A 27,304-nucleotide genomic window follows, 5' to 3' on the forward strand; every position below is an offset into this window, starting at 1 on the left:
TGTGTTAAAAATACTATAATTTTTTCTTAATATATAAAATCTAAATTTTAGTGCACAGAAAGACAAAATAGTATCCATTGGACATTATTTTAGTTTATGTAAAATAATATTTCATTATGTAATTTTTACGGATAAAATAACTAAAATGCTTAATTTTTATATATAAAGTCTAATAACAAAATCATTTGGTCCAGACAACAAAGCAGAAAACTTAGTTGAGACAACTAAATATTTTGTTATACAAAACAAGATGTTTGGTTGCTATTAAAAAATGCCTCAACTACACAGTTTTGTTAAAGATACTAAATTCTTTTTCCTAGTGTATGTGATTTACCAAAGAGAATCGGTGCAAATGTTACAGATTGCGACGCCGTCGCTAATTGGGACATTTATCTTATCTATCTTGTATATATATATATATATTATAAAAGATAAAAATCGTTTGTTTCTTCATAATTTTATTATTATTTCTTCATAATTTTAGACGTCATATAAGTTTTATCGGTTCCCGTATAGCAAGGTAAACGTCAGATGACGTATTAATCACACATGACGTCTCTAATATCGATAAAATGTCATTAATGCGTTATTTGACGTCGTCACGTTTGCTGGACATCTTCTCAATATTAAGACTTATATATGTACATATATCATAAATCATATTTTAGCAGACAAATTTGTCGGAATGCTTCGTCCTGTATTAACGTCCTATATTAAAATATATATTAGTTTTTAACAGCATTATCGCGCGCTGACGATTTTATCCACTCATCCATCTCCATCTGTCCGTCTCCATCTACCTCTCTGATTGATTCTACTTGAATTTACCTGTCGAGATTATTAGAAGACTCGACGGACACGCGATTGTTTCAGGTATATCGAATTGTGCGTCCACGATTGCCGATCGTTTCGATGGTATCGCACGTACGCAGGCAGCTGGAGCTATCTCCAGCGAAAATAGCGCTTCCAGGTCCGCCTTGAATCGTTGCCGCTTCGACTATCCTCTTTATCAGCTTCCACCGTTCCGTGCCAATTAGTGGAAGTGCGGTTAACGCTAAATCCGCGAGATACACCGCTTGCTTAATTTAACTCGGGCGTAACTAAACGCGACAGTTTTCCTGTACGGGTTTTCCCGGAGCACGAGATCGATCGCTGGCTCCGCCCGTCGCGCGCTTCTTCTTCTTCTTCTTCTTCTTCTTCTTCTTCTTCTTCTTCTTTTTCTTCTTCTTCTTCTTCTTCTTCTCTTTCATTCGCGCCTCAGTTCCATTCGATAGCAGCTTCGTTTTCGACCGTTTACCAGCTCGGTAATATGCGACCAGTCGGCAAATCGTCGCTTTCTATTTATCGCTAATCAGTTGGGAAATGTTGGAACTAAACCGCCCCCGTTATTCTGTCGAGAGAAGCGAAACCGTCAACAAGATCAGCTTCCGCTTCAGCCGACGTTTTAACTTTTTACAATATCACGCTCGAGATTTGATCCAGGATCCCCTGACCCGGTAAACACGATCGGTAGATCCGCGAGCAGTCGTGATTACTTCGGCCGAACTCGAACGCTTCTAAATATTCGGAATCTACCGATGAATTCGCTGCTTCCTGGGCCTGAGGCCTGAAATTAACAAAGATTACGCCTCGGAACGAATAATATTTAAAATTGCGACATGATCGAGAGAGAAATGGAGAAAGAGAAAGAGAGAGAGAGCGAGAGAGAGAGAGAGAGAGAGAGAGAGAGAGAGAGAGAGAAATTCGATTTATCCTACGTGAGAAAAAGATGCAACAATTCCCCAACGAGACCTTCGTCCTCCAAAGGCGCCAATGCTGCTTCACAAATAGTCTTTTTCACGCACTCCTTTCCGTCTATTCCTCTCCTGCGAACAATAAAAGAGAAAAGGAACTTTTTTTTTCTTAACTTCAACTCTTTGAATGTGTCGTGCATTTGTGCGGAGCGCTTCAAAGCTGAAAAATCAGCGAGGAGGAGATACATTCTGAGTTTTCGTAAATGAATCGGCGAAAGAAGTAACTTTTTGAAAAGTCGAATGCAACGGACCAAATGAAAGCGAAATCTAATTCTTATTACGAAGATACGCAAACAAACGTGAATATTGTTAGCAATTGTTGCTTCTGTCGAGAGTATAGGCCCAAAAAAGTCATTAGACGTGTTAAAAAATATCCAATAGCCAGCACTCTGCGTATATCAAGAGAAAGGGAGATTTATCCATTATTTATCGATCACTCGTTAATTATTATTCATTTATTAGATATTTACTTATTTACTTTTTGTTACTTATTTTATTGCGTTATTTGCTTCACTTATTTATTTATGGGCGTGACGAAAGTAACAATTATTGTAGCTGAATTTTCCGTTAGCTGGCGAGAAAAAGGCCAACTTACTTTCGAAAATCTAATAGAAAATTCACAATCAGCTAGCCAAAAAAACCACAACATAACAGTTAATATATAGTATATAAATAAAAGTAAATGATTGCTTCGCTATGTGTGTCCGTCATGTTGCACCTGTCATCTTGAATTTTTTTAATCTGACATCAGATTCATAATCAGCAACTCAAAGAACCCTCATAGATACCGAATTTTGCAAAAATTCGTGCGATGAAGCGTTATTAGTGTCATACTTTCTTAGTAGATAGTGACCACTTTGACCCTCTACATCTTTGCAACCAATCGTATGACGTCAACGTAAAACTTTTCTTAGTAATTAATGTCTCATCATGAACTATCTTTTGACAAAATTAAAATTCGCTTCCAAAATCGAGGAAACCGAAAAACGGGCAGAAAATCGACCCTTTTTGCGGAAGTTCTTCCTGCGAGATACTCGCTTTGTCGAAACGCAGCTCTCGCAGACGTGCTACGTCTACGTCTACGAATAACGCGGCGATATCACTTTCGTCCGACATAGAGCTACGAGTTTCCTACCTCTCAAACTCTCCCTCTAACAGTCCGTAGACAGTCATCCTTTCGTCCCGGCTAACGCTCGCACGACGTCGCCGTGACGACGACGCGCCCTCGAAGAACTCCGTGAAGAACGTCGCGTTCGGCGGCAGGGCGTATTGGAACTGAAAGTTTTGCCCGTAAACCAGAATCCTGCCCGAGAGTTCCACCGGCACCGCAAATCCCACGACGAGCTTATCGCAAATTCACAGTAAATGAATACGAGAATATATTTGTCAGTTCCCGAGATTCCGCGGAGAGTAATCGCGTGGCATACACGGCGCCGACATTCACAGACCGATTTACGTTTGCGCCCCTGTCAAAGAGTCCGGCGAGTCTCGCGCTCGATTCGCCAATTAGCCCTTCCGCTGTGATGCGTCGCCATCATGGCTACCCCCTAACCGACTTTAGAACGGAACTGCACATATACATGTGTAGTTTAGTTTTAGTTATACAGTTCAGCTAGAGCGGCAATTTCCTGAAGCTCACAATCGAAAGATCAAAAAGACGAGTACAACAGCCAACGCTGACGCCTCAGCGAAAATAAAGGGAGTTGTTTATATGAACAAAAAACGATACAGATAAAAATAGAAAAAATAGAAAGATTCTCTCGGACATCAAACTTGGCTTTCAAAGCCAAGCCTTTTTTATTCCTCAAATGTCATTGTTTGCTTGGAGTCTTTTTATATTATACAGTTTTCTTGGAACTCTCGCGTTGTGAGAGGTAGTTTATTATTGTAAAATGATCGCTCGGTTTCCCTGACATTCTAGACACAAGTTTTATAAATCTATCGGCAATCATCTCATACCAACTCAGGGATACAATGGATTACAGAGTTTGAAGCTGGTTAACGCTGGTCGTGTGTGTTTTCCAAATGGAACTGTAACTGACCTGATTCGGAAGCTAAGAGCTACTTAACGTAGGAAAATTAAATTTTCTAGCTCGTTGCTATTCGTCAGTGGTTAATTATTCACTGAAATGTAGGATGAATTTCGCGAGAGATCTAGCCATCACATATCAAACGCGATAAAACAGATGGCGCTGTCCACTATCAAATACATGATCTACTTTGACTACCTTGGCGATATGAACCGGCGTTCTCTTTTTGGCGTAAAAAACCTAGCTGCTATAACTAACATTTAATAAAATCGGAGAACACAAATCAAAGTTGAAATTAGGTTACTTTGTAGAATTCTTACAGAGTCAAAAATGAGCATTACGCCATTGCACAATAGGGCGGCCAGATGACATTATTTGGTTGAAAATTCTCTAGAGACCTGAATTTCCAACCGATCATCGACAACAATGGATGAGGTTGATCCTGAATAAATTCCGAAGAGATCTGTCTTGCCAAAATAAAAAAAAAATGTTTTTCTCGAATTACTAGCCCCAAAAGAGGAAAAGTTATCGTTAAACGCGAGAAACTTGTGAAATACTCATTATTCGACACTTATTTCTATTTAATAGCGTATTTAGCGGATTGAAGCTATGAAACCAATCAACAGATACCTCGAGATTTATCGATCTTGAAGCAGAAACCCATTAATTAACCCAAAACTCATATGCCCAAAATGCAAAAACGTCAAATATAGACCCGTTAAGCACAAAACCGAGGGATTTTAATCCTTAATTCTTTCTTAATGTGGGCTGAAATGATGAGCTTTGAAATTCTTCGTTTTCTAAAAGGTGATTATACGTTCTTCTGGGGTCTTGCATTTAGTATCCATAGGCGAACCCATTGAGGTCGAACCCAAAACACTGTACTTTAAACGATAAACTTTTAAGACAAACCCTAAACCCCGGACCGATAATTTTTTTCAAAATTTCGGCTAGACAGATCACTTTGGAATTTATTCAGGATCAACCCCTCATCCATTGGTGTCGATGATCGGTTGGAAATTCAGGTCTCTAGAGAATTTTCAACCAAAAAATGTCATCTGGCCCCACTGTGCGTCGGCTGGCTTCCTCACGCATGAGTGCGGCTTTTCACCCCATGACTGTAGATTTCTTCCATCTAGCTATCAGTTGACTCACTTGTGTAGCCAATAGGGGAAGCGAACATCACGCTACTAACTGGCAGCGATGTTAGACACAAATTTACTGCCTTGTGGCTAAACAGTCAAGTTCAATTTCTATTTGGGTTATCCATTACGCGCGTTCAACGCGGGGAAGCTGTTCGTACGTCACAGCTTCAGGGAGCGGGTTAAGCTGCAGAAGGCGCCTTTATTATTTCAAGGACGTACGTAGGAGCTGCGATGAGCAATTCGCTGCCGGCTGGCCGGAAAAATATAGACCGGAGAGATGCCGGGGATTGATACCGCGCGATTGCCTCGGGAATAGTTCCGGTAAAGGCAAGGGCGAGAAACGGCCGAGGCGATCGCACGGCTGCGAAAGAAACTGATGCTGAGTAATGTCACCGTTGATGCGATCTCGGAGATGCGCGCGCGGTGGACATAAAAATTCATATCCGGCGGTATCTGGTCGTAAAGAAAAGAATCAGCCGCGTACATAGTGGAAGCCCGGCGGGGTAGAACTCGCGAATTCATTTCGGAGATTACGCGCGGCCTCGTAAATCACCCATGAAATGGCGGAAGAAGCGCGGATCCGGCACCAAGCACGGAGGAGCGCCGCGGAGGAGAGGATAGAGCGCGCAAAGTATCAATAATGATATCGACGGCTATATTGAGTGCAAAAATGCGCGTTCGACCAGCCGATGGCCGCCGCAGCCGTCGTGAGCGCGGCGCGTTTAAGGAAAGATTGATGAGTGACGGTTGGAAACGCGAGAGACGAGACAACCAGCCGTTCTAGGGAGTGCTCTCTCTTTTAGGGGAGGCTTCTTTCAGAGGGAAAGTTGATGATATTTATTATGCTGCTCGGGACATTGTTCCCTAAAGCGCGATGATAAAGAGCAAAATGTAGACAAGAGAAATTCAGTGATATTTACATCGTCACCCGGCATGTGAGAAATTAAAATGACGATGAACATGCATAATGAAGAGGAGAGTGGAAATGCAATCAGTGAATGTCTTTTTTAAAAATGGGGAAAAGGAAGGAGATAAAGCGATATTTATTATGTGCTTTGGAAGCGCTTATAGTCCTCTATAAGGGGCGGAGAGAAAAATATATGACACGTAAGAGAAGTCAAGTATCATTTACATAATTTTCCAATATGTGATAAATACAAATGATAATGGAAATTCTTGGTAAAAATGACGATGAACATACAACGAAGGGATGTTCCGGGAAGAGAGATAGCGATATTTTATTATGCGCTGCGGGACATATATATAATCCGCAAGAAGCCAAAAGTGCTAATGAGGAAGATATATACGAAAGAAGTGCCATAAAATTTACATAATTACTCAATATGTGATAAATATAAATGATAGTCTAGAACTACATGATGCAAATAACAATGAAAATATAATTAAGGGAGTGTTTCTGGAAGAGAGATCACGACATTTATGATGCGCTCCAGGACATTGTATCCCCAAAATGCAGAAATAAAAAGAAAGATGTGTACATAATTATCCAATATATAGTAAATAAAAATTATAATCGAAATACATAATACATAATGAAGATTTAATAAAAATTATAATCGAAATATATAATACGCAGAGAGAACGATTTAGTTGAATTGAACAGACGCTTATTTGGAATAGTCCAAATAAATTTTTTGATTGATCGAACGAAGTTTTGTTTGAATATTTTGTCGCGGCTTAGTTCCAACGAAATGTTTTTGTTGCGTCAAACGAAACCTTGTTCGATCAATCAAAAAATTTATTTGGACTATTCCAAATAAGCATTTGTTAGATTCAACTAAATCGTTCTCTCTGTGTACATAGCGAAGATTTAATAAAAGGATGCTGTTTGGAATAGTCCAAATAAATTTTTTGATTGATCGAACGAAGTTTTGTTTGAATATTTTGTCGCGGCTTAGTTCCAACGAAATGTTTTTGTTGCGTCAAACGAAACCTTGTTCGATCAATCAAAAAATTTATTTGGACTATTCCAAATAAGCATTTGTTAGATTCAACTAAATCGTTCTCTCTGTGTACATAGCGAAGATTTAATAAAAGGATGCTGTTTTAGGAAGAGAGGTAGCCTGCCTTGAAGCGCAACAACGAAAGAAAAAAGCGAGTGAGCGATCGCGTGAGTCGAAGGCGTCGTCGTCGAACAGCGAATAGACTTTTTGCGCCTCAGATTGCGCGTCTCATCGGAGGACCTAGGGCTACGCGCGAATCGATGCCGCCACGCCCGTTTCACTAAATTGTTTCCGCGGTTCTCCGTTATTTTCCTTCGCAATTCGCGCAAAATTAATTCGCGCGAGAAAACCCGACGAAAGAAGGAATTAAACGACCGCCGCCCGCGCGCGTTGCTCGCCGTGCCGAGATTCATACGCGCGCCGGAATGCCGTCTCGACCTCGAGGAATCGCGTGTAAGAATCGAGCTAAAAATTCATCACGAAGAGTACGCAAGCTCGTAAAACATCCGCAGGATGAAAGCTCGCAAAACCTGGTCCCGGGAAAATGGAAGCGTTGGCCGCGGCCAAAGGAAGGAAGGAAGGATGATGACGTCGACGGGGTGACGAAAGGGATTGCTTCTTCCTCGAGTCTCCTCGTGTCCGTGTCCAGAGAAATACACACAATGAAGGAGCAATAAGAACATGGCGAACTCTCACGCATCGAAATGCAAGCTCTACACCAATAGAACGATGGACGCGACGGCAAAGCGCGACGGACATGAGCGTCGTGAGGGTTCCGTTTGTGAGAGAGAGAGAGAGAGAGAGAGAAAGAGAGAAAGAAAATTTGCACGAATTAACTTCATATCACTTCGCCGCGATTCAACTAGAATTAAAAGGAAAACGGTATTCAAGAGGAGGTATCCAATCGTCTCGGTGTCAAATTAAATGATTGAGCCAGCCAAAAACACAAGTTAGATACACGCGCGCGTTAAAATACAAAATGAGACGTATAAAACGTGATAGACGAATAAATAGATATTTCTGCGAAGAGACTTGCACGAATTAACTTGCGCGGAGTGGACAATTATTTTCGTGCGCCAATTACGAGATATTTGTATTCGACAGTCAATATAATAAAAAATGTGGTAGGTTTTTCAATCAGAGTAGAGAAACTCTACTGACGATCTATCTCTGCACTGTTGGAAAAGTTCATGGCTGGATAATAACTAATTAATTGGAGAAAAGTTAAAAAATGAAAAAATTAATCGATACAAGTAACTTTCGACTTGGTTTAATTAATTTTAAGAAAGTTAACTGTTTTAACGTAAACACGCCAACGTTAACTTGTTAATTTGCTTGCTAATTGTTTTTTACACGAGTTAAAATAATGGTCAATATTGGAATTATTGCAAGTGTTGCTCGGATTGTACAATAAAAAAAATCAATAATAATTCCAGCAACAATTTTTTCCTCTCTCTCTCTGAACACCAGCGTTCTTCTCTTGGATGGAATTCTAAGCATAAAACAGTGAAGTACGAGTGAGTACTGCTTCGCGCAATAAAATTTTGACTTTTGCACATGTCAACTTAATTGTAAGTTAACCTTCAATTCAGCTAGTTTTCGTTTGTTCAAGTTAATGCTACGGATCCTTAATTTTAAATTTAATTCGGATAAAAAGATAGTAATTTATCCAAGCCTGTATTATTATAAGGAGTGTTAAAAGGAATTAAAAGGAATTTGAGAATGAAGGAAAATTAATATTCGGCGTGCGTGCGTGCATTGTATCCGACAAAAAATATCGAAATTTAAAAAATAGGACCATTTTCTGAAAAGTCGTAATACCGAAATCCCCGAATAGCGCGGCAATCTCCCGACATAGAATTTTACCGAAATATCAGAATTGTGCCATGGCGCTGCCGAGTGCATTGGCATCTTCTCATCCGAGTGCAGCAAGAGTGCACTCGGATGAACAGATATTAATGTGCGTGTGCTGTTTTCGCGACGTTTTAGCCCCTCCTCTCGAAACGTTGTACGCTTCGGGAAAAATGTATCTCCTAGTATCGCCTGGATTTTGGCTCTCAGTATCGCGACATTTCGGAAAATTGCCGCAGTTTACGAACTTACTCATTCTAATTTCTCGCGACACAATGCACACATCCGCCTAATATCCTTCCCGCGCGCGCAAACGTGTCCCCGTTGCGGCGCGACGCGACTGAAAGATTAAGACCGGCTCGTGGCGATTAATGGCAGCCGCTAAAAGTTAATCGAGCACGCGGCGAATCTGCGCAGAATGTCGAGCGCAGCGAGAGGAGACCTCGGAGAGTGTGTTTGCTCGGGGCTGCTGCTCTTTTGTCCTCCTGCCTCTTGAGTCTCTGTAAATTATTTTCACTTTGTTTCTCCGGGCGGCGCGGAAGAGGGGGGGGGAGAGGACCGCCCGGGTTCGCGAATTTACACGTGCAGTGACCCGTACGTGCCCAATCCGTTTTCCCCTTTGCTTGCCTCCGTTTTGAGGCAAACATTCAAATATTTACAATCTCCCCGTCGCTCTTTGGATTAAAGAATCTCTCTGGCTTCCGTGGGAGGGCAATAGACTGCTACGTCGCTATGTTTTAACGCGAACAATCGATGCCTCGCAATTTGCCTCGCCGTGCACATCCGGCGTGCACAGCCGCGCCCCCCGATGCTTTTTCACGGCGCCCGACGCTTTGACCCGGATACATCGAATTTGTCTCCCGCGAAAAGCCGTTTGCAGTCTTAGCTCCACCGCTGCACTTTCGGGCGCGCGGAACTTTTCCATTTTGCATTTTCGCCGGAGCAACGCGCGTAAAAGCGACGGCTCCTTCGTATCGTATCAAATTCACGTCGCGATCGCTCCGCCAAACGCCCCGCCGTACCGTCACGTTCGCAACCGCATTTTGCGACGTAATTTGCGACCGTTAATTAATTACGAACACGGAGAGAGAGAGAGAGAGAGAGAGAGGGAGGGGGGAGGGGGGAATATATGTTACGGCTTTTTTTTTACATAAATTCTTGTCAACTTTTTACCGTGTTTTCTAATACCGATGGACTGTCGCGACTGTCTTGCCGGGGAACATTATGAATATTGTTAAGCGACGCGGTAAGTGAATTGTTTAAAACATCAATATAATGTGTGAGAAACGGCATATTGAAATAGGTTAACTTCTCGATGGCATCGCACAAATATAATTAACGAGCGTGATTAATTAACGCATTAAAATGGCACGTTGATTCTTAAATGGCTTCGCACAAATGTAGTTAATGAATGTAATTAATTAGCATCCTAATATAACACTCCGATAACACACAGACACACACACACTCTCAACGTGTTAATGGTAGATCTCAGTTTCTAAAGTATAAATAGCACGTACGGAACGGAAAGATAATAAATTAAAGCGGGTCGTCGACTAATACCGCTCAGTTACAAAGCTAATAATAAAAAAAAAATTCCAAAATAATAAATGAGGGACATTTTTCTACGATAACTTTTACCGCAAAATGATCTCCGTGTATGATAACGATCCGATATTGACCCACTCGCGTCTCGGCTGATTTGTTTTTCACACAAAACCGGGACATCTCGTTCTCCGAAACGATCGTATCTTAAAATCAAGGGGCATAACGATCGCGGAAGCGATAATGTTATTTATACAAGTGGAGAATAAAGATCACGATCGTAATCCCGACGACGGACGATCGCGCGCGTGCGCGCGAGGGAGAAAAGGGAGAGGAGGCCGCCGATATTCCTCACCATCCTCCGGTTATTGCCACAAACACTTTTAAAAGCGTTTTATTTACACTCCGGTCAGATATCCCGTGAAGTTTTCGTTTAATTTCCCCCTAAGTTTTCCTGCCTTCCGAGAGGGAGTACTAATAACCGAGAATCTCGCTGAGGCAGGCAAAAACCAAGACAAACAACCTATCACGACATCGTCTCATCTGCCGCTCGCGAGCGAGAGCGAGAGCTAGACTAAGAGTTTCCCCGATTTAATTAAAGAATTTCGACGCGACACGGTGGATAAAGCTGCGGTTAATTATCAATCGCGTGTCGCCGGCGAATACCGGGCTGATATACGTCCTCGCCGGTCCAATTCATCTTTTTCGTCTTTTCCGCTCTCTGTTCCCGCGCTGCCGAGAACGTTAACGGCGTTATTTCATTCTGGCTGTAAAAATGTCCCTCGAGAGGGAGGGACGGAGGGAGGGAGAATGAACTCGATGCCTTCTTTGCAAATCGAACCGCACCGAGAAATCTCAAGACTTAATTGCCCCAAGCACCCACGAGGTCAAAGTAAAGACCGTCAGCTTTGTGTTGAATTTAGTGTACGCGGAAAATGTCGCTGTTCAATAAACGCACTTTCACGATTGAGATGTAAACATTGCGATGCCGTGGAAATATCTGATACACTTCGTTGCACATCTATACACGGAGAAAATCGCGTTGCAAAAATTGCGTTAAAATTGCATTTCTTCTTACGATACCTTTCGTCAAATCGGACATTGCTCACCAGACTGACAACAAAAATTTCGCTGTAATCTCAACTATGATATTTTCTCCATGTCCACACGTATCGAAAATTCATTAAGGTAATCGCAAATTATAAAATTATAAAATGTTTATTTCATTCCGAGTACATCCAGATACTCACAAAGGATGACTAAAATGCTCGATGACGTCACTTTCTTTCTATCATCCCTGGCTGTCCAGGTGCAGGTTTTTAACTGAGAGCGAGAACTCGGCCAACGCTGACGGGATTGAACGATATTCAGTCGTTACCTTGAATGTCCCTCCGAACGGGTAGACGATCGGCGGCGGAAGCAGTCCCTGCCTCTTCACTCTGGACGCGCAACTTCCGTCGGCCCGGCAATACAACACGAGACAGATCAGCGTGAGCACCTTGCCCGTCATCGCAGGAATCTAACGAGAGACTAACGATAGAATAAATCTCGAGATCGCGAGGAATTAAACTCTCCGCTTGTTTATCTCGCAAGGACGCGAAGGGCACGAACGAGAGCAAGCCGGCCGAGCGTGTAAACAAAGCGCGAGCGGTTTTACCACAGACATAGTATATCTAGACTGCGCGTTCTCCCAAATTTCGAAAGTGGGGGTATAACTCTCATAGAAAAGGAAGCACTCTGTTTTTACTGTTCGTTCTCTCTCGCACAGCCCCGACGGAAAGGGAATAGGGGCGGTGGTTACTGTACAGCACTGTACAGCAACTGCCTCCTCTATACCCTTTCCATCGGGACTGTGCGAGAGAGAACGAACAGTAGAAACAGAGTATATCCTTTTCTACGTGGAGCTATACCCCCACTCCTCGAACACGCAGTCTAGATATACTATGTCTATGGGTTTTACCTTCGATTTTATGTTAGGAAACGCGGCAATGGACTCGCAGCGGCAACAGGACGCGCGCTCGTCTGGACTCTAACGGTCCACTTCTACTTACGCCTTTTTACAACTTTCCGCGGCCCGGCACGTCTCGCCAGCCTTGTGGGAATTAGCGTGAATTCGTAAAACCACGCTCGAGATCGCTTGCTCAGCGTGTTGACACCCGATAAATTACGGCCGGACTCGCTCGAGTAATTTTTCGCACGTGCACGAAAAAACGGAGTGCGAACGAACGAGCGAGCGGACAGACGAGCCGACGCGGTCGCGACCATAAGTGGGATCGGCAGGGTTATTCTTAACTTAACTTTTAACGACAGCGTTATTATTGTTGCGCAATTTCACTCTGTACTATACTCTTAAAGTACTACGCAAACCGTGCGTTCTTCAGCATTGAATAATTTTCAATATAAAGGACACTCTGTTACTCTGAAATGCTGTAACTATAGCTGGTGTTTCTCAGTTATAAGTTGGATTTCTCGCAGCGTATACAATAAATTTGTCCACAGATTTTGCAGTAAAATTCTACTTGCACTGACCAAGATCGGTGAGATGTAAGACGGAGCAGTAAAATTTGAAAATGTTTTCACTGAAAATCAATGCAAACTGCTTGTCGGCGATATCATTCTTTACTGATTGAATGAAAAAATTTTTACCAATTCACTTTGATTCGGCACTAAACTCTTTGTTGTCGGAAGTTAAATCGACCTGGATGAAAGATTTAAGTGCTCGTACTTTAGCGATTGCTCAATTTCAAATTGATTTCTCGCTGATTGTCGCTGAAAAACTCCTTTTATCGATTCAATCAGAAACACGTTTACCGATCGACTTGAAGAATGCGCGAGTTAACTTGTTAGTTAATGCATGAAACGAAGAATTCGCATGCGAACTACGAAAGACAAATCTCCCTTTTTCTCTATCCTTCTCTCTCTTTCTCTAATATAACAATGTGTCAAGGAGTATTTCAGTAAATTGTTTTACCTAGTAATTGCTACTCTCGAAAAATCGAGTACGTTGTGAGAAAAAAAATGGTTAACGTTACTAAAATTAAAGTTATTTTTATCCCGAGCTATATCTCTTACTATTCTAATAAAAAAAAATAATAATAGTTGTAATATACATGTCTAGTTATTATCGGTAACTTTGTAGTGATATTTGTGACAAAAAACGATTATTATCTTCTATAATTCTATCATTATACGATTATACCTACAAATACCAAGCAATTTGTTTCTCAGTGCGCTTCTTGAGGCGCAGAATCAATGAGCACCCACTGATTGTCCGGGTGAAACACCTCTCGCCAATTCAATCCGGCGACATTTATACTGATTCACTTGAAAAAAGTGCATTAACCCGGTGTAACGGCGACGTAACGATAACAAAACTGTCGTTAAAACTTACAGGATAGGTTTACGAGTGTTTCTCCGAACGAACGCGCGGCCCGATTTGTCGCCAAGTTAGAAAGCGAAACCGAAAGCTTCCGTTAGAAATACCCTGTAAAATTGCGACTGCCCGCCCCCTCGAGATATATTAGAGAGATCTGGGCTATTTGTCTACGGAGGCTATGTGTCCACATTATTGCCATCTCAAGTGTTAAAAAGTAGATGTCTCTACCATCCCAGCGAGCAGTTGAAAACACTGTGCATAGCGACGTTTATCGCTCAACGCCGAAGAAGAAAACGACCACTAACACATTTTGTGACGGTATCAAGGATACGATGAGCGACGACAATTTAATAATTTACAACCTTATTAATTAATACATATTTATCAGACGTGAGAAGCGTCAGATGTTAATTCCGCGTAACCTAAACTCCGCAGCATGCTGAAGACTGAGAAATGTAGTCGGGACTGTCTTATTTTCAAGGGGACAATGCGCCTACACATTTTAATAACGGGTTTTTTCTCTAGACAATAGTGCGTAACTACAAAAGGAAGAGAGACGGGTAAGGCAGACGTATCTGCAATGAATAGGCAGCGCTGGCGGCGCAGACCCTGGCGCTCGGATGAAGAAGGATGTCTTCATGGAATTTCTCAAGCACTTTGCCGGATACGGTAGATGCTCGAAGGAGAGGCTCGTCCTTTCGCTCTTAGACAATCAGTCATCGCACGTAAGTGCTGCAGCAATACATGTTGCATGTCGTGGAAACGACATGATAATGTTGTCTCTTCCGTCGCGCTGTAGTAACGGAATGCAGCCGTTGACGTGTCCTGCCTTGACGCGCCTCGGGCCTTCGAAGAAAGCTCGCAATATCGAGAGCGTGATAATTGGACCGCAAATAGTTTGATCCTGGAAAAATGATGGCGTGCCACAATATCCCGGGGATCGTCGACACGGCTGTTTCAATATCAATTGGATCACCGAGAAACATCGTTCGGGCTTCGGCGGGAAGACAGGAATCCAGCCGCTTGATTAAAAAATATTCGACGAATCGGACTTCTCGCCAACCGGCGCAACTGACAGGCCTGTAGCCGTCGGTGAAACAGATTCATCAGTCATTGAAAGTGTCAATAAGTCGATTACTGACGACATCGGGGATCGCATGCTCTTGCAAAATTGCTGCCGCTCCCTGACTGGCAGCACGAACCGGATCAGCACCGCCAGCAGCTACACCAGGACCAAGCTTGCGACCCTCCGCTAGTAAAGAGTCACCTGTTGACCTACTTCGCCCTCTTCAAAAGGCACCGTCGCGCAAAAACATTAAGAAAAAATCCTGCGCGGTGGTGAGCGCTGAGCGCCTAACTACGTCGCCTTCAGAAACGCTGCTGAGGAAAAAGCACTCGCAGGCCTTAAATCTCAAAGAAAGGTTGAGAAAATGAGGGAACAAAAGAAACTCACCCCCCCATATTGATCCTGCAAGAGGCTCCAAATCGGTCCGGTGCTACCGTAAGATGTCCGCCCCTTGCAGAAATCCCGGTGGGAAATCTACACAAATCACCTGCTACCGCTTTGACCCCGACGACTAGGTCGAATTTTCTCCGTGTTATACGTCAGTAATAATAAATAGCGTAAATAAATATGAAAATTATAATACAGTGACGTCTTTCTTATTGACCAGACTGCCTTGCGTACGAAATCGTCGTTTACTCTCGACTTGCCCACTTGACAAAATTCACCTCTTTAAAATGTCGAAAGATTAACGATTCTGACCTTTTAGAATAGAAAACTTAAAACAAAGTTACATCGTTAAAATTTTCAGCCAAATATCTGTATTGGTTTTTTTCTTTTTTTTTTTTTTTTTTTATTAAATGTGTGGAAAACGCGTAAATCGTGCGCAGCATGCCGGCTAACGCGAACAATCGCAGCGCGGCTGCACGAGGTATTTCACGATATACGCGGGACATTTAATCACGATATCGCGCTCTCTTAACAATCACTCGTGCTTCGAAATGCAAGATGCATTAATTCGAGCGCGCTGGATATTATATTTCATCGTTAAACCAGGATTACCACGCTCGCCGTGCCGGCCGAGAATAAATCTTGCACTTGAATTATATTTTATCCGCTTACGCTGGATTTGGCTCCGTCGCTCGTCTCGCGTGTGTACACAAACGACGCGCGAAACGGCGCGTCGCGTCGCGTCGCGTCGCGTAATGACCGGATTCGATTAATCATCGTTACACCGATTATTTTCAGATCTCGCCGCCGAATCTGTCCCGTCCGCGGCCGCGCGATAAACGGAAATCGCACTTCGAGAACGCCGGCGTCGCGTGGAATATGTGCCGCCGGGTGTAACACGCGAGAGAGAGAGAGAGAGAGAGAGAGAGAGAGGTTAAAGTTAACGAGAAGTTTCGCGCGCGCTGCGGACAATGGCGGGGCGAAAATGTGCGGAAAGTGCCGCGGCGACGCGGATAACGTCGCGAGATAGATGGCTATCTACTGTTCTTCAGCCCGTCGTCGCTTCAAATGTTTGTCAGTTCTGCCTTTGTAATCACTGTTTGCAGAAAGTTGTCATCACCTTTCACCCTGCCGCCCCCCCTCTTCTCAAGTGGGTGCGCCCACGACGAGTTCCGGTTAAAAGATGGCGCGTGGGGAACAAGTTTTAGAACGAGAAGATTACACGTTCGAGCTTTAAAACCCGGAGAAACGCGCCGGTGAAGTTGATGGCAGGACGAAGAGGAGGAGGGACGACGGGAGATAATACACAGCGTGGAAGGAAAGAAAAAGACAGTATGAACGAGGATGGACGACGATGAGAGAAAGAAGACGGCCACGCGAACGGCAACCTTTGGGGGTGTGGAGCAATAAACAGAGAAAGGGGCCGCTAATCTCTATATCGGGGGAGCGGAGGGGGGAAGGGGGAAGGCGAATGTACGAGTTTACAATGACTCGGCGAGTGTCGATCGACGCGCGCGAGAGTGACGAAAGAACGCGACGTATCGCGCAAAATAACCGCGAATAATCTCGCCCGTCCCGAGATACGTCACACTCGGGCGCGCTTCCTCCGGCAAGAACGCGCGCGCGCGAACACGCGGAGACGCGGGGCGAAAATTGAAAAGAAAAACGGAGGGGAGATAAATGAAGATGGAAGCGGGGGACAATAAAGTGGTTGAACCAAATTGGATAGTAAACGGAGAAAAAGTCTATTGTTTTCCGCCGGGGAAACACATCGGCCAAGATGAATGTGCAGTTTAGAAGCCAGCCTTTCCCGGGAAATTGCACATACCGCTATGTGCAAATAATTAATTATTTAATTAATTATCTACTCGATACACACGTATACGGGGTGTCCGCAAAGGTCGGCGCCAAACTTGTGCTATACGTTATTCGAGGTCAAGCAGATGGAGAAAGTTTACTTAGGTCCGAAAATGCTTTATTGTGAAAAGTTGCAGAAACGCTCGGAGATTCGCGAGCAAAATTCTTCCCCATAACTCGTTACACGCAAATCGCTGATTCAGAACAATTTACACAATTTCAGTTTTATTTACAACATTTACAATAAATACTCGTAAATTCTTCTTTCTGCAAAACGGCGGGCTTCGATTCGTAAAACTGTCGAGGTCTCTCGAAAATATTTCTACTAAATAATACTAAAAATATAGCAATAATTGAATTTGGAATGCGTTCCACAGGCTGGTCTTCTATTTCTATTAGATGCTTACAAACCAACTGTGTGTGTGTGTGTGTGTGTGTGTTTCACGTGCCCCATAAATAAAAATAAAGAGGCGTTAAATCTGACAGAGAACAATTCTGCTCGTGCGTTTATAACATTTTAATAAAGCATTTTCGTATGTACAAACTTTTATCACCTACTCGACCTCAATGATACATTATAAAAATTTAGCTCCGGCCTTTACGGACACTCTGCGTGTATGTAAAAAAATTGGCGGATGGTCACGTGCGCGATAAAATATCAATGTCCTTTAATTAATAACCGAAAGCTTACACGATTATTTGCAAAATAGCACAGAACTTTTTCGTTCAGTTGGATCTAATTTACAAGCGTACAAAAATCGCAATCACAGCTGATCCGCCGTGCCACTCGTGATCACTCGTCAACCCCCTTCAGTCGATGACTCAAAATTCTACGTGGCCGTTCGCAGACAACGGGGGGAGGGGAGGGGGAGTTTTTCCTTCAATTTAATCGAATCTACACGCACGCGAGAAATTTATATGTATCAAACACCCCGTATATTATGCAGTACTACGTAATACCATCGCGCGCAATTTTGTTTTAACATTATGGTATCGTCACACGCGCATGTAGAACGACAATCCCGCGGGTGCGATACGTTAAACCTCAACGCCGGAAACGCCCCGAGACGCGCGAAACGCGCCGTTACACACACACAAAATTATACATCGCACGCAAAATATCGACGAAGCTCCACCGCGCAGAACGAGGGTCTGCGCTCTCGCCCTCGTTCTCTCTCAGGCAGACGTAAGAAATCGCGGAGCCCGAGCGTTCTCGCACGAGATAACCGAACTTGCGAAAACGTTCGTTCGTCGCCATTCGTCGATACCGGATCGCCGCGCCGATGTGCGAGCGACACGCGAAAACGCGTGACTCCGCGCGCTACATCATCGCCCGGCGCAGGAACCGGAAGCCCCCAAGCAGCCGAAAGTAGATCGTCGCTTTCGCAAGTGCCTCTGTACCTGAACTTTCCTGGTAACCTTCGACCTGCTAAGCTTCGATGGCGCGAGACACGCGGAAGGAAAAGACGGTGAAAGATAGGAGGTGCGAGAACGAGCGAGCAAGGTTGCGGAAGACCAGATAATAAAGACGGAGGAAGAGGAAGGGATGCAGAGAGAGAGAGAGAGAGAGAGAGAGAGAGAGAGAGAGAGAGAGAGAGAGACAGAGAGAGAGGAGCGTGGAGGTGTGGATGCGGTATATTTACGAATCGAGATAAAAAGCCCGGCACAGACACGTCGGAGAAAAGAAATCGGCAGTCGTATATCGCTTCCCCGTAAGGTATCTTAGCGACGGGGGCGAGACTCGACAGCGAAATTTACTTAGTACCTGTTCCATTTCTCGTTTCGCGTTCACGACGGAGCACAGTCACTCGATCGACGCTACGAACGAAATCAATGTTGGTATAGCGGATTATAGTTAAGACCCTCTCGTGGCTACTTCAGCGTCCTTACGTTACTGTGGTAGAGAGAAGCAAGGAGAGAGAGAGAGAGAAAGAGAGAGAGAGAGAAAGGGAGGGAAGGAAAGCAGAAGAAGACAGGAGGAAGGGTAAAAGCGGCGGAGTGGATGCGATATATTTGCGAGTTCAAATAAAAGAAACACGGTAGAAAAATTGCGAAGAGAGGAGATCGGGATTATTAATCGGAACGCCGATCTCGTTATCGTCGCGCGATGAAATTCGAGTGTTCCGCGCGCGAGAAGTTGAACGCTGAACCGAATTTAATTTCACCGACGAGGCGGTGTCTTGGAAATACGATAATTCTGTTTATCGACACGCGCATTTTCGGCGATATCGAAGCGTAATCGAATAAACTCTCTCTCGCGCGCGTTCCGCGCGTAATATTGTATAATCAAATATTGTATATTTATTGTCTCATATTTTATCACCGCACAAGTGCGCGCGTAAATACGCGCAGTGTGTGTGTGTGTGTGTGTGTGTGTGTGTCTGTCTATTTGTGCACAAATGAATTTATATTTCAAGCGATACAGAAAACAAGATCGAGCTCCGCTCTCGATTCTCTAAGGAAATATAATCTCCGTAAACGATTCCAACGGCGACTCGATGCAATCGGGATACGTTAGGATGCAATCGCCACCAGACCTACCCAATCGTTCGGCTTCCTGATACAATTTCTTGGCGCTCGGGTGACTGGAATTAATCGCCACCGACGAGCCTTCTTCCGTGGGTCTGTGGAGGAGATTCAAATTAAATCGTCTCGAGCTCTTCCCGTCGAGCCTCAGGTTGCTCGACCGCATCGAAGATTACCATCCGATGACCCTCGCGCGGGGCAACCTCGAATACGGGCGAACTCGGAAACCTTCATTTTGGATTTGCCTTGAGAGATATCAGGCGGGCGTATGCCGTCTTGCGTGTATACAGAGTGTCCGGTAAATCGAGCTCATTATTTATACAGCGGGTTAATCCTCCTGAAGATATTTTCGATGATTTTTCCTCGGCAAAAAGATGTCGAGGATAGTCGTTGTTTGCGGCGAAATTGATCGAAGACGGTAACTTTGTTGGCCGTTGCCCGAAGCCCAGCTCGCGAAAAGTCTCTCTCTCTCTCTCTCTCTCTTTCGATCGCTTCTATTCGTGCCCCGATATTTTTGCCAGGAAACAAATGCCAAATCTTCACCAAAAAGTACCGCTAAGTATGCGGTAAGCGCGAATTATTGGACATCGTGTACACTGCATGATTAAATAATCGTGCGCATTGATGATGTAATAATTAACAAATAAATAATTGAAGAATAGGGAATAAACATTATCTCCCACGTATCTCTCATGTGAAAATGGATAGAGGGAGAGGAAGAGAGAGAGAGAGAGAGAGAGAGAGAGAGAGAGAGAGAGAGAGAGAGAGAGAAAGAGAGAGAGAGAGAGAGAGAGAGAAAGAGAGAGGCAAAACAACGGCGCATAATTATCGTATTAAAATTACGGTCGCCGCCGCGCTGTAAAATTCGATGCGATCTGTGTCAATATTTATCAAATGCAATTATTTACGCCCCGGAACTTGCTCGCGTGCGCGCGTTTCCGATAAATTTCAACAATTTACATGACTGGTCATATTCATTTCCGAAGCATAAATACCGGATAACGCCCACACACGCGCGCGCGCGCGCGCACGTGCAGCGCATACGGTAGGACCTCGAAGGATCGCGGGCACGCAATTACACGCATTGGCATTTCGTCGGGATTATTTCGGAAGAGAAATTCCGGGAGCAACTTCCGAACGCGAAAGGATAGCGAACGCGGGGAAGCGCGCTGGCGGAAAAGCCCGGGCGAAACACTTTCATTAGAACTTAACGTACGCGCGCCTAACTTTGTCGCAATTAGCGCACCGCTGTTAGCCCGGGCGCAATTTCCTTCGAACACACGCGGGCGTGGACGCGTTTGGAATAGCAAATTCGTAGCTCCGGCTAACGGGGATCGAGCTGGCTACGAGCGATATTTTACACGGTGTAATAGTCATCCGCACGCCCTCCACCTCACTATCCCTTCGATTCGGTTCGCCCTGGACCCTTCGTAGGATGTTGCCGAACGTCGGACGTTAGATTGCGATGAATTTTACCGAATCGCGCCATTTCGCCGCGATCACTCAATGATTTTCGAGACTCTGAGCCTAGGGTGTGCTTGCCTCCCTTCACCCCCTAGCCCCGCAATACCCGGTATCGTTACGACGCACTGAGAGAAAAAAAGTAAATGGTCGAAGATTCGCAAAAATTCTAGTCCTTCCCGGTGTCGCGCGAGCGTGTATTTCATTTGCATTTTATCGTTATCTTCTTCATGCTCATTTTCGTCTTGTCGTTTTCATACTGTTTTAATAAAAAAGGCAATGGCAATGCGCATATAAGATTATTGTTATCAGGAGTAGAATAGCACTCGTTACACAAGAATGGTTCTCTTGACTATAATTATTTTACCGTGCGATTGTACAGGATATTGTAGAAGAAAAAAGGTTCGAGACTTCAAGGATATAGATAAGTCGAAAAATTAATATTGTCAGAGTTACGGACAATTATTTGTTCTTTCTTTTAATTAATTTTTTTAATTAAAGCGAGCGACTCTTGATTAGAGTAATCGATGTCATTCTTGCCATAAAACTTTGTAATAGCTCTCTGCAAATATTCACGAGAATATGTGACTAACAATTGCTCGGTGCAACGTGTATATAATGGGAAAATGGGGTGTATATAATGGCAAATGGGAAAAACAGAAATGTTTATTTGCACTCCGAGCAAGAGCGAAAAGACTTTTTTTTAGGGATTCTTTTAAAGCACGGTACTCTCTCTTCACCGATAAATGACGTAGACAAATTACATGAGGGAATGCAAAAGCACCAGAGGCGAGCAAGTCATTTGCTTCAATTAAGATAAATAATTGTTCAACAATAACTTTCATAATAACAACATTCAACAGTAACTTCAACAATATTAACTTTTCGACTCACGTCTATCAAGACTTTTTTCCTCCATTTTGTGAGCAGTATCCGCCCTTAAAAAAAAACTTTAAGACACGGTAAAATAATTATAGATATCGAACACTTTTCTCAGATACGATCAATCCGCAATGATTTGCATCAATCGAAACATCGACGTACGGGTATCATTCTACGCGAAAATGAAATAAGTTACGGTACTTCGAGTAATTCCGTCGCGGGGTTTTCTAGGATATACTCGGTTCCCTACCGGCTCAAGTTGGAACTATGATGTTTACAACAAACTGAAGTAGCATTTTTGAGAGGATTTGCTAAGTCAGTGTATTGTACGGCGTCAGTATATTGTAAGATTTACACAAAGTAAATAAGCGCGAAACGAGTAGCGACGAATCGAGTCGAATCGAGCCGAAACGCCAAGCAACTTTTTTCTTACCGAAAATTGACACTCTTACGAGCGTAAATCCGAAAAAAACTTTGATTTCAATCAAACCTGCCATAATCGGGGTAAATAGATAAAATTTTAAATTTATAAATTTTATTAAATTTATAATTTAATAAAATTATCAAGTTCGTATTGAAAAAGGACCAAAGAATTAAGATCACTCTCCGAAAGAGAAGCTCTCGTCTTTTTTTCACGTACTTTGTAAATTATTCAGGATATCAACAAATATGATACAAATTTTATAATAAAATTTACCTCTGTTTAACTATTCGTGACTATTCCTCGTTTTTTTTCTTTTTTTTTTTTTCAGAAAAGTGCTTTATAGTGAAAATATCCATTTAGTTGCTCCATTCATTTTTCGGAACATTTTTTATGCAAAAGTTTGATGATAACAAAATTTCTAGCTATCTAGCCATTTTCAAAGGAAAATTATTTTCAAAAACTCATATCCTCCGTGTGCGTGTGTGTGTGTGTCATCTGATAAAAGGTATGTCCAAATTATATTGAAATCAACTGTATAATTCCCTTGCTTTAATTAACGGTGTACGTAACAGATATTTTCTACGTGCTCAAATATTCATATGCCGATACTACAAATATCCCGTAGGAAAATAGACAACGTCCGTGCTTCGGTTTTGTTTTCGCTTACGCAGATCTTCGAGTCCGCGCGAGCAATCGAAAATCACGCGCGTCACTCGTGCCTCGCTGACCCGAATTTCGCGAGCTCTTTATTGCCGTACGAATTTCTCGCCAATTTTTTATTATTACTCATGGCGAACGTAACAATGGGGCGTTGACTCAGAAGAAAGAAAGAGAGACAGACGTGGAGAGTGCGAGGGAGAGAGAGAGAGAGAGAGAGAGGGGAGAGAGGAGGAAATTCATTACTCGCGACTTTTCCGCTAATAAATCTCGTTTCCGAAAGTGCGCGAATACATCGATCCAACTCGGTAGGTCAAAGAGCGAGCACCGAAACGTCGGAATTGACTTACGTTAAAATTAAGTGAATCATTTCCTCGAGAATGTCCTCCCGGTGAGTTCTGCGGAGAGGCGTCTCCGCGAGCTCGCAAATGGTCCTCAGAAGGCACTGCCTGCCGTCCCGCCAGCCGTGTCTAAAGAGTCAACATTAAATCTTATTTCACAGTCCCGGGTTTTGCGCTTCACCGTCGACAATTCGCGGCGGCGGAGGCGACGGCGACGATGGTGTAGCGCGCGTTCCTCTTTCTTCCTCCCTTCCCTTCTCCTTCTCATCCCTCTTTAATTCTTCGGGTTTTTTTTTTACTTTGATCCGACGTCGAGAGATTAATTTTATTAGAGCGACCCGTGCCAGCGAAATTTTTGGCAAGCAGTCGGGAGGGTGGAAATCCTCTCGCGCGTCGGTCTCCCGCGAAACAAAATCGCTCTCAGCAGAACGTCGTCGCGAATCACGCTGCAAAGGTGAATTTATTTATCTACCGTGTCAATAGATTTCCGATCGAGATAGATAAAGAAGCGACTTGCGCACTTCGCCACCAAAGGAGCGACGACGAGATTTTAAAAATGTCGATAAAATAGAGGCGCTCGTTAAAACGTTACGTCGAATAAGTATTAACACGCTCACGCTACTTTTTTCTTATATATTTCTTGTGTATAAATTTCACATAAATGTGTGTGCCGATGTTTTATCATATTTTTAGAGAAGAACCTAACTGACATAACCACGCGTAAGAGTAATGGTCCTTCTGCAAACTTCTCGTATAATTTTGAACTCCTTAAACGAGTTACAAAAGGGTTGATGCAATGTTCTTTGGAATATACCGGGTGGAACAAACACATTTTTTACATGTACAAATTGAAGAACTTTTGTATCAGGCAAATTTTTACGCTAACTGACAGCTCGACAAATCAACTTTCAAATTTTTATCGCTTTCGTCAAGTGTCGAGCAATGTTCCAATTTGTTTTTGTACATTTCTTTTCATTGTACAAAACCACTCGTAATTCTGCACGGCCACTATATGATGTAAACTTTGCAGAAAAAAACAATTTTATGTCAATAAAATTTTCAAGTATTTACGGTAATCTTTCATTTAAGAAATTGCGATAAATGGCGGCAATTTCTTGTCATTCGTTTGAAACGCACATTTTCTAATCTACTGGTTAATTTCGTTAGACCAAATTTGGTTGGATTAAATGAATTATGTCCGGTGTCAGGGCTGGTTAGGGTTGAAAAATGGATTTTGGGTCGCATGGAAATTTGCAAACTTGCGATGTAAGACAGTATAGTTATCAATTTAGCGCAGAAAGCACCACAGCAATGTAGGACCAATATTTTTGACTTCTCTCCTACGGCAAGTCTCCGCTTAAACCTTGCACCCGTTTGTGATTAGCACGAGAAAAAAAGGAAACAGCGCTTCCCGGTGCGGTATTTCTAAACATCCACCTTCGGTGGATCGTCATCCGTCTTAGCATCCCCTTATTGCGCGTAATTGCCGTCGTATCTCTCTTCCTGTCTCACCGATCGAGCGTTTCGATCGCGGAAAACGCCTTTCGGGCTCCCCGTTCGTCACGTACGCCCCTGCATTGTGCTATCTAACGTCCCGGAGGAGTAATTGCCTTATGTCCCAATTAATTTATGTTCTAGTCGCCGTCTTTACCCCGGCTACCCTTTGATCCCGCGAGTAGCAATACTCGCTTGTGCGGTGCGAAGGGGCGGGGGGGATGGGGGAGGAAGGGAAGACGCACACGCGAATGATACGAATCGAAGGGAGGCGCCCTTTGTCGTCGGGCGGCAGTTGCGCTCGCGACTCTCGGCATCGCACGCTCCGCATCGATCGTCGTCGCTTTCGTACTTTCGCAAACAACATTCTCGGCGCGCCAGAGTCCCGTCTCGAATACGCGTCGACGACGTCAGAGAGGCTGCGAGGAAAAGGGAAACGAAGAAGGGCGGCGGTACGAACGTATCGTCGCGCGGCGGAAATATGATTTCGATGAGCGGCCATCGCCGCGCCGGAGTTGAGTTAATTACGAATTTACCCGCTCGCTCCTCCGCCCGTGTTTACTGATTCATCGGGCAATTTCGCTCGGTAATGCGCGGCGTTTGTTCTTCCGATTCGAAATTCAAATCGCCTCTCGACTACCGCCCATTGTGCGGCGGTTGAGCCCGGCGCGCGAGGGCGCGCGAGGGGGTGGTGAGTAAAATTGCGCGCTTGTTCGCGGAATTCGCGTGTATGAGAGTGGACAAAAGAGACGCGGCGGATATGAGAGAATAACGAGGCTCTCGCTCGTTCGCAGCCGATCTCGATGGACACCCCGCGTTTTTCTTGCCCCCACCCCTCCCCTGTCTCTCTCTCTCTCTCTCTCTTTCTCTCTCTCGCGCCCGCTTTGCAACGTGAAATTATTCTTTCCTCGGGAGCTCTGCAACGCGAATCATCATCGAGCGTGTATCTTTCGGATAAATGCTGAATTTCCAAATAGCGCGCGATCAATGACACACCGAGGGAGGGGGGAGAAGAAATTATTTATCGAGCGTTATGTGATAGATCCTCTCGGGCGCGCGAAGGAAACATGAAATTACAAAGTATAACGGCAGTTTTATGCCGTTATAAATCCCCCTCTTACAGGAACGCAAAATGAAAAAAGACAATAATAACAACGCAATCAATGACGATGGGAACGCGAACTCGATAATGGGGTATGGATTGTAATTGCAGCAATTGCAATATCATGGGAGAAGCATGATACGAGCGGAGAGATATGAACTGACAAGCCAGAGAGAAGTACAATGTATGTACAAAGCGAACGGGAGAGAGAGAGAGAGAGAGAGGGAGGAAAGGGGGCGGGGGAGAAAAGGAGAAACTAGGCACTAAGAACTCACTCGTTCAACAGATCCTCGATGGCGACGTAAGTGTCCCACAACTCGAGATCCCTAATATGCCTCGCGGGGATCACCGTCGGCTCGAACTGCGTCAGATTCCACGGTAAGACGAAGTTGAGCTGAAAGCCCGCATTGAAGGCGAGACCGCCCCGCTTTGTCATTGCCACCGGCACTGTGATGCCCAGGGTGAACTGTCGGCAGAATTTGGCCGGAGATTATATCGCCAGACGCGGACGGCAAGTTGGAGCTTGGTCGCGCGAAACGATCTTCCACGATTAGGGGGAGGAGCCGGGACACGTATCGAATGCTAAACATGCCCTTCCGATTTTCCAGCCGGGGGACAACGTTATTTTAGACGCGACGCGCCGTGTGAGAACGAAACGGAACTTGCGAGAATGAAAATTGGAAACGCGTGACGATTATAACGCGACCGATTTGATCACACCGGCGCGATCGAAATGAGACTTTGGTGGAGAAAGGAAAAAACGCGATGCGAAAATGTTTGTTTATTTAGTCATAAAATCAAAATGGCACGATACTCTCCTTTCAATCTACTTACTTCGTCATACAACTTTGTTGTTTGTTTTACGGTGATTTATTGATTGTGTTGAAGCAAAGAGAAAGCTCCCGGAATATTTTGAAAATATGTTCAGTCGACCACAATTGCCATTGCAGTTGCAAACCTTTTTCTTTTGACGTTATTAATTCATACGGTCGTGGTCGTTGAAGAAACAGAGATCTTAGCCTTCGCTATGCGTCTAAAATTAGTTGATACTAGTTGCCCTCGGACGAGGCGAGACGAGGACTCGCCAATTATTCCGCGGTCGGCGAATAAATATTTAATGCGACGAGGCCAGCATTTTGTCGCGCGCAGCGAAAATTCCCGCGACGACGAGTACGTGCGCGTGGCTAAATATCATTTTAATGACCTATTATCGGCGCGCGATGTTCGATTGGCACGCGATTTCTTCCCGCCCGCCCGAGCGCGCGAATATCTTTTTTTCCTTTTTTCGCCGTAATCAAAATCGGACCGAATTGAAAACACGTCCGCGAGCCGTGTAAAAAGGAATTCGACGCTGGCTGGAAATTTCAGTGAATTCCCGCGATCGCGCTTCATGACGATATTGC

The 27,304-nt window shown here is 44.0% G+C and overlaps 2 protein-coding genes across 2 annotated transcripts; both read right to left on the reverse strand.

Annotated features, from left to right (window-relative positions):
• Positions 1-490: 490 nt before the first annotated feature.
• On the reverse strand, positions 491-11,840 carry LOC112588173 (uncharacterized). The gene is made up of 4 exons (XM_025297033.1): positions 11,707-11,840; positions 2,929-3,137; positions 1,758-1,865; positions 491-1,606 (listed from the first exon to the last, which is right to left on the reverse strand). The coding sequence occupies exons 1-4, from the start codon at positions 11,836-11,838 to the stop codon at positions 1,453-1,455; spliced, it is 603 nt and encodes a 200-aa protein (XP_025152818.1). The 5' UTR covers positions 11,839-11,840; the 3' UTR covers positions 491-1,452.
• A 7,488-nt stretch (positions 11,841-19,328) lies between these two features.
• Positions 19,329-26,373, reverse strand: LOC112588175 (uncharacterized; the record flags this gene model as incomplete). Its single annotated transcript, XM_025297037.1, has 3 exons — positions 19,329-19,638; positions 23,315-23,434; positions 26,177-26,373. Coding segments are annotated over 3 exons (486 nt in total), but the record flags the coding sequence as incomplete, so codon positions are not given.
• Positions 26,374-27,304: the final 931 nt, after the last annotated feature.

This window comes from Harpegnathos saltator, unplaced genomic scaffold, assembly GCF_003227715.2.
Source record: "Harpegnathos saltator strain DR-91 unplaced genomic scaffold, Hsal_v8.6 scaffold167, whole genome shotgun sequence".
NCBI classification, from domain to species: Eukaryota; Metazoa; Arthropoda; class Insecta; order Hymenoptera; family Formicidae; genus Harpegnathos; species Harpegnathos saltator.

Excerpts from the sequence above, each read along its gene's own strand:
- LOC112588173 (XM_025297033.1), bottom strand. The coding sequence starts at position 11,838 with ATGACGGGCAAGGTGCTCACGCTGATCTGTCTCGTGTTGTATTGCCGG. Across the intron at positions 3,138-11,706 it reads CGTTCGGAGGGACATTCAAG|CTCGTCGTGGGATTTGCGGT; the intron begins GTAACGACTGAA and ends ATTTGCGATAAG. Across the intron at positions 1,866-2,928 it reads TTAGAGGGAGAGTTTGAGAG|GAGAGGAATAGACGGAAAGG; the intron begins GTAGGAAACTCG and ends TATTGTTCGCAG.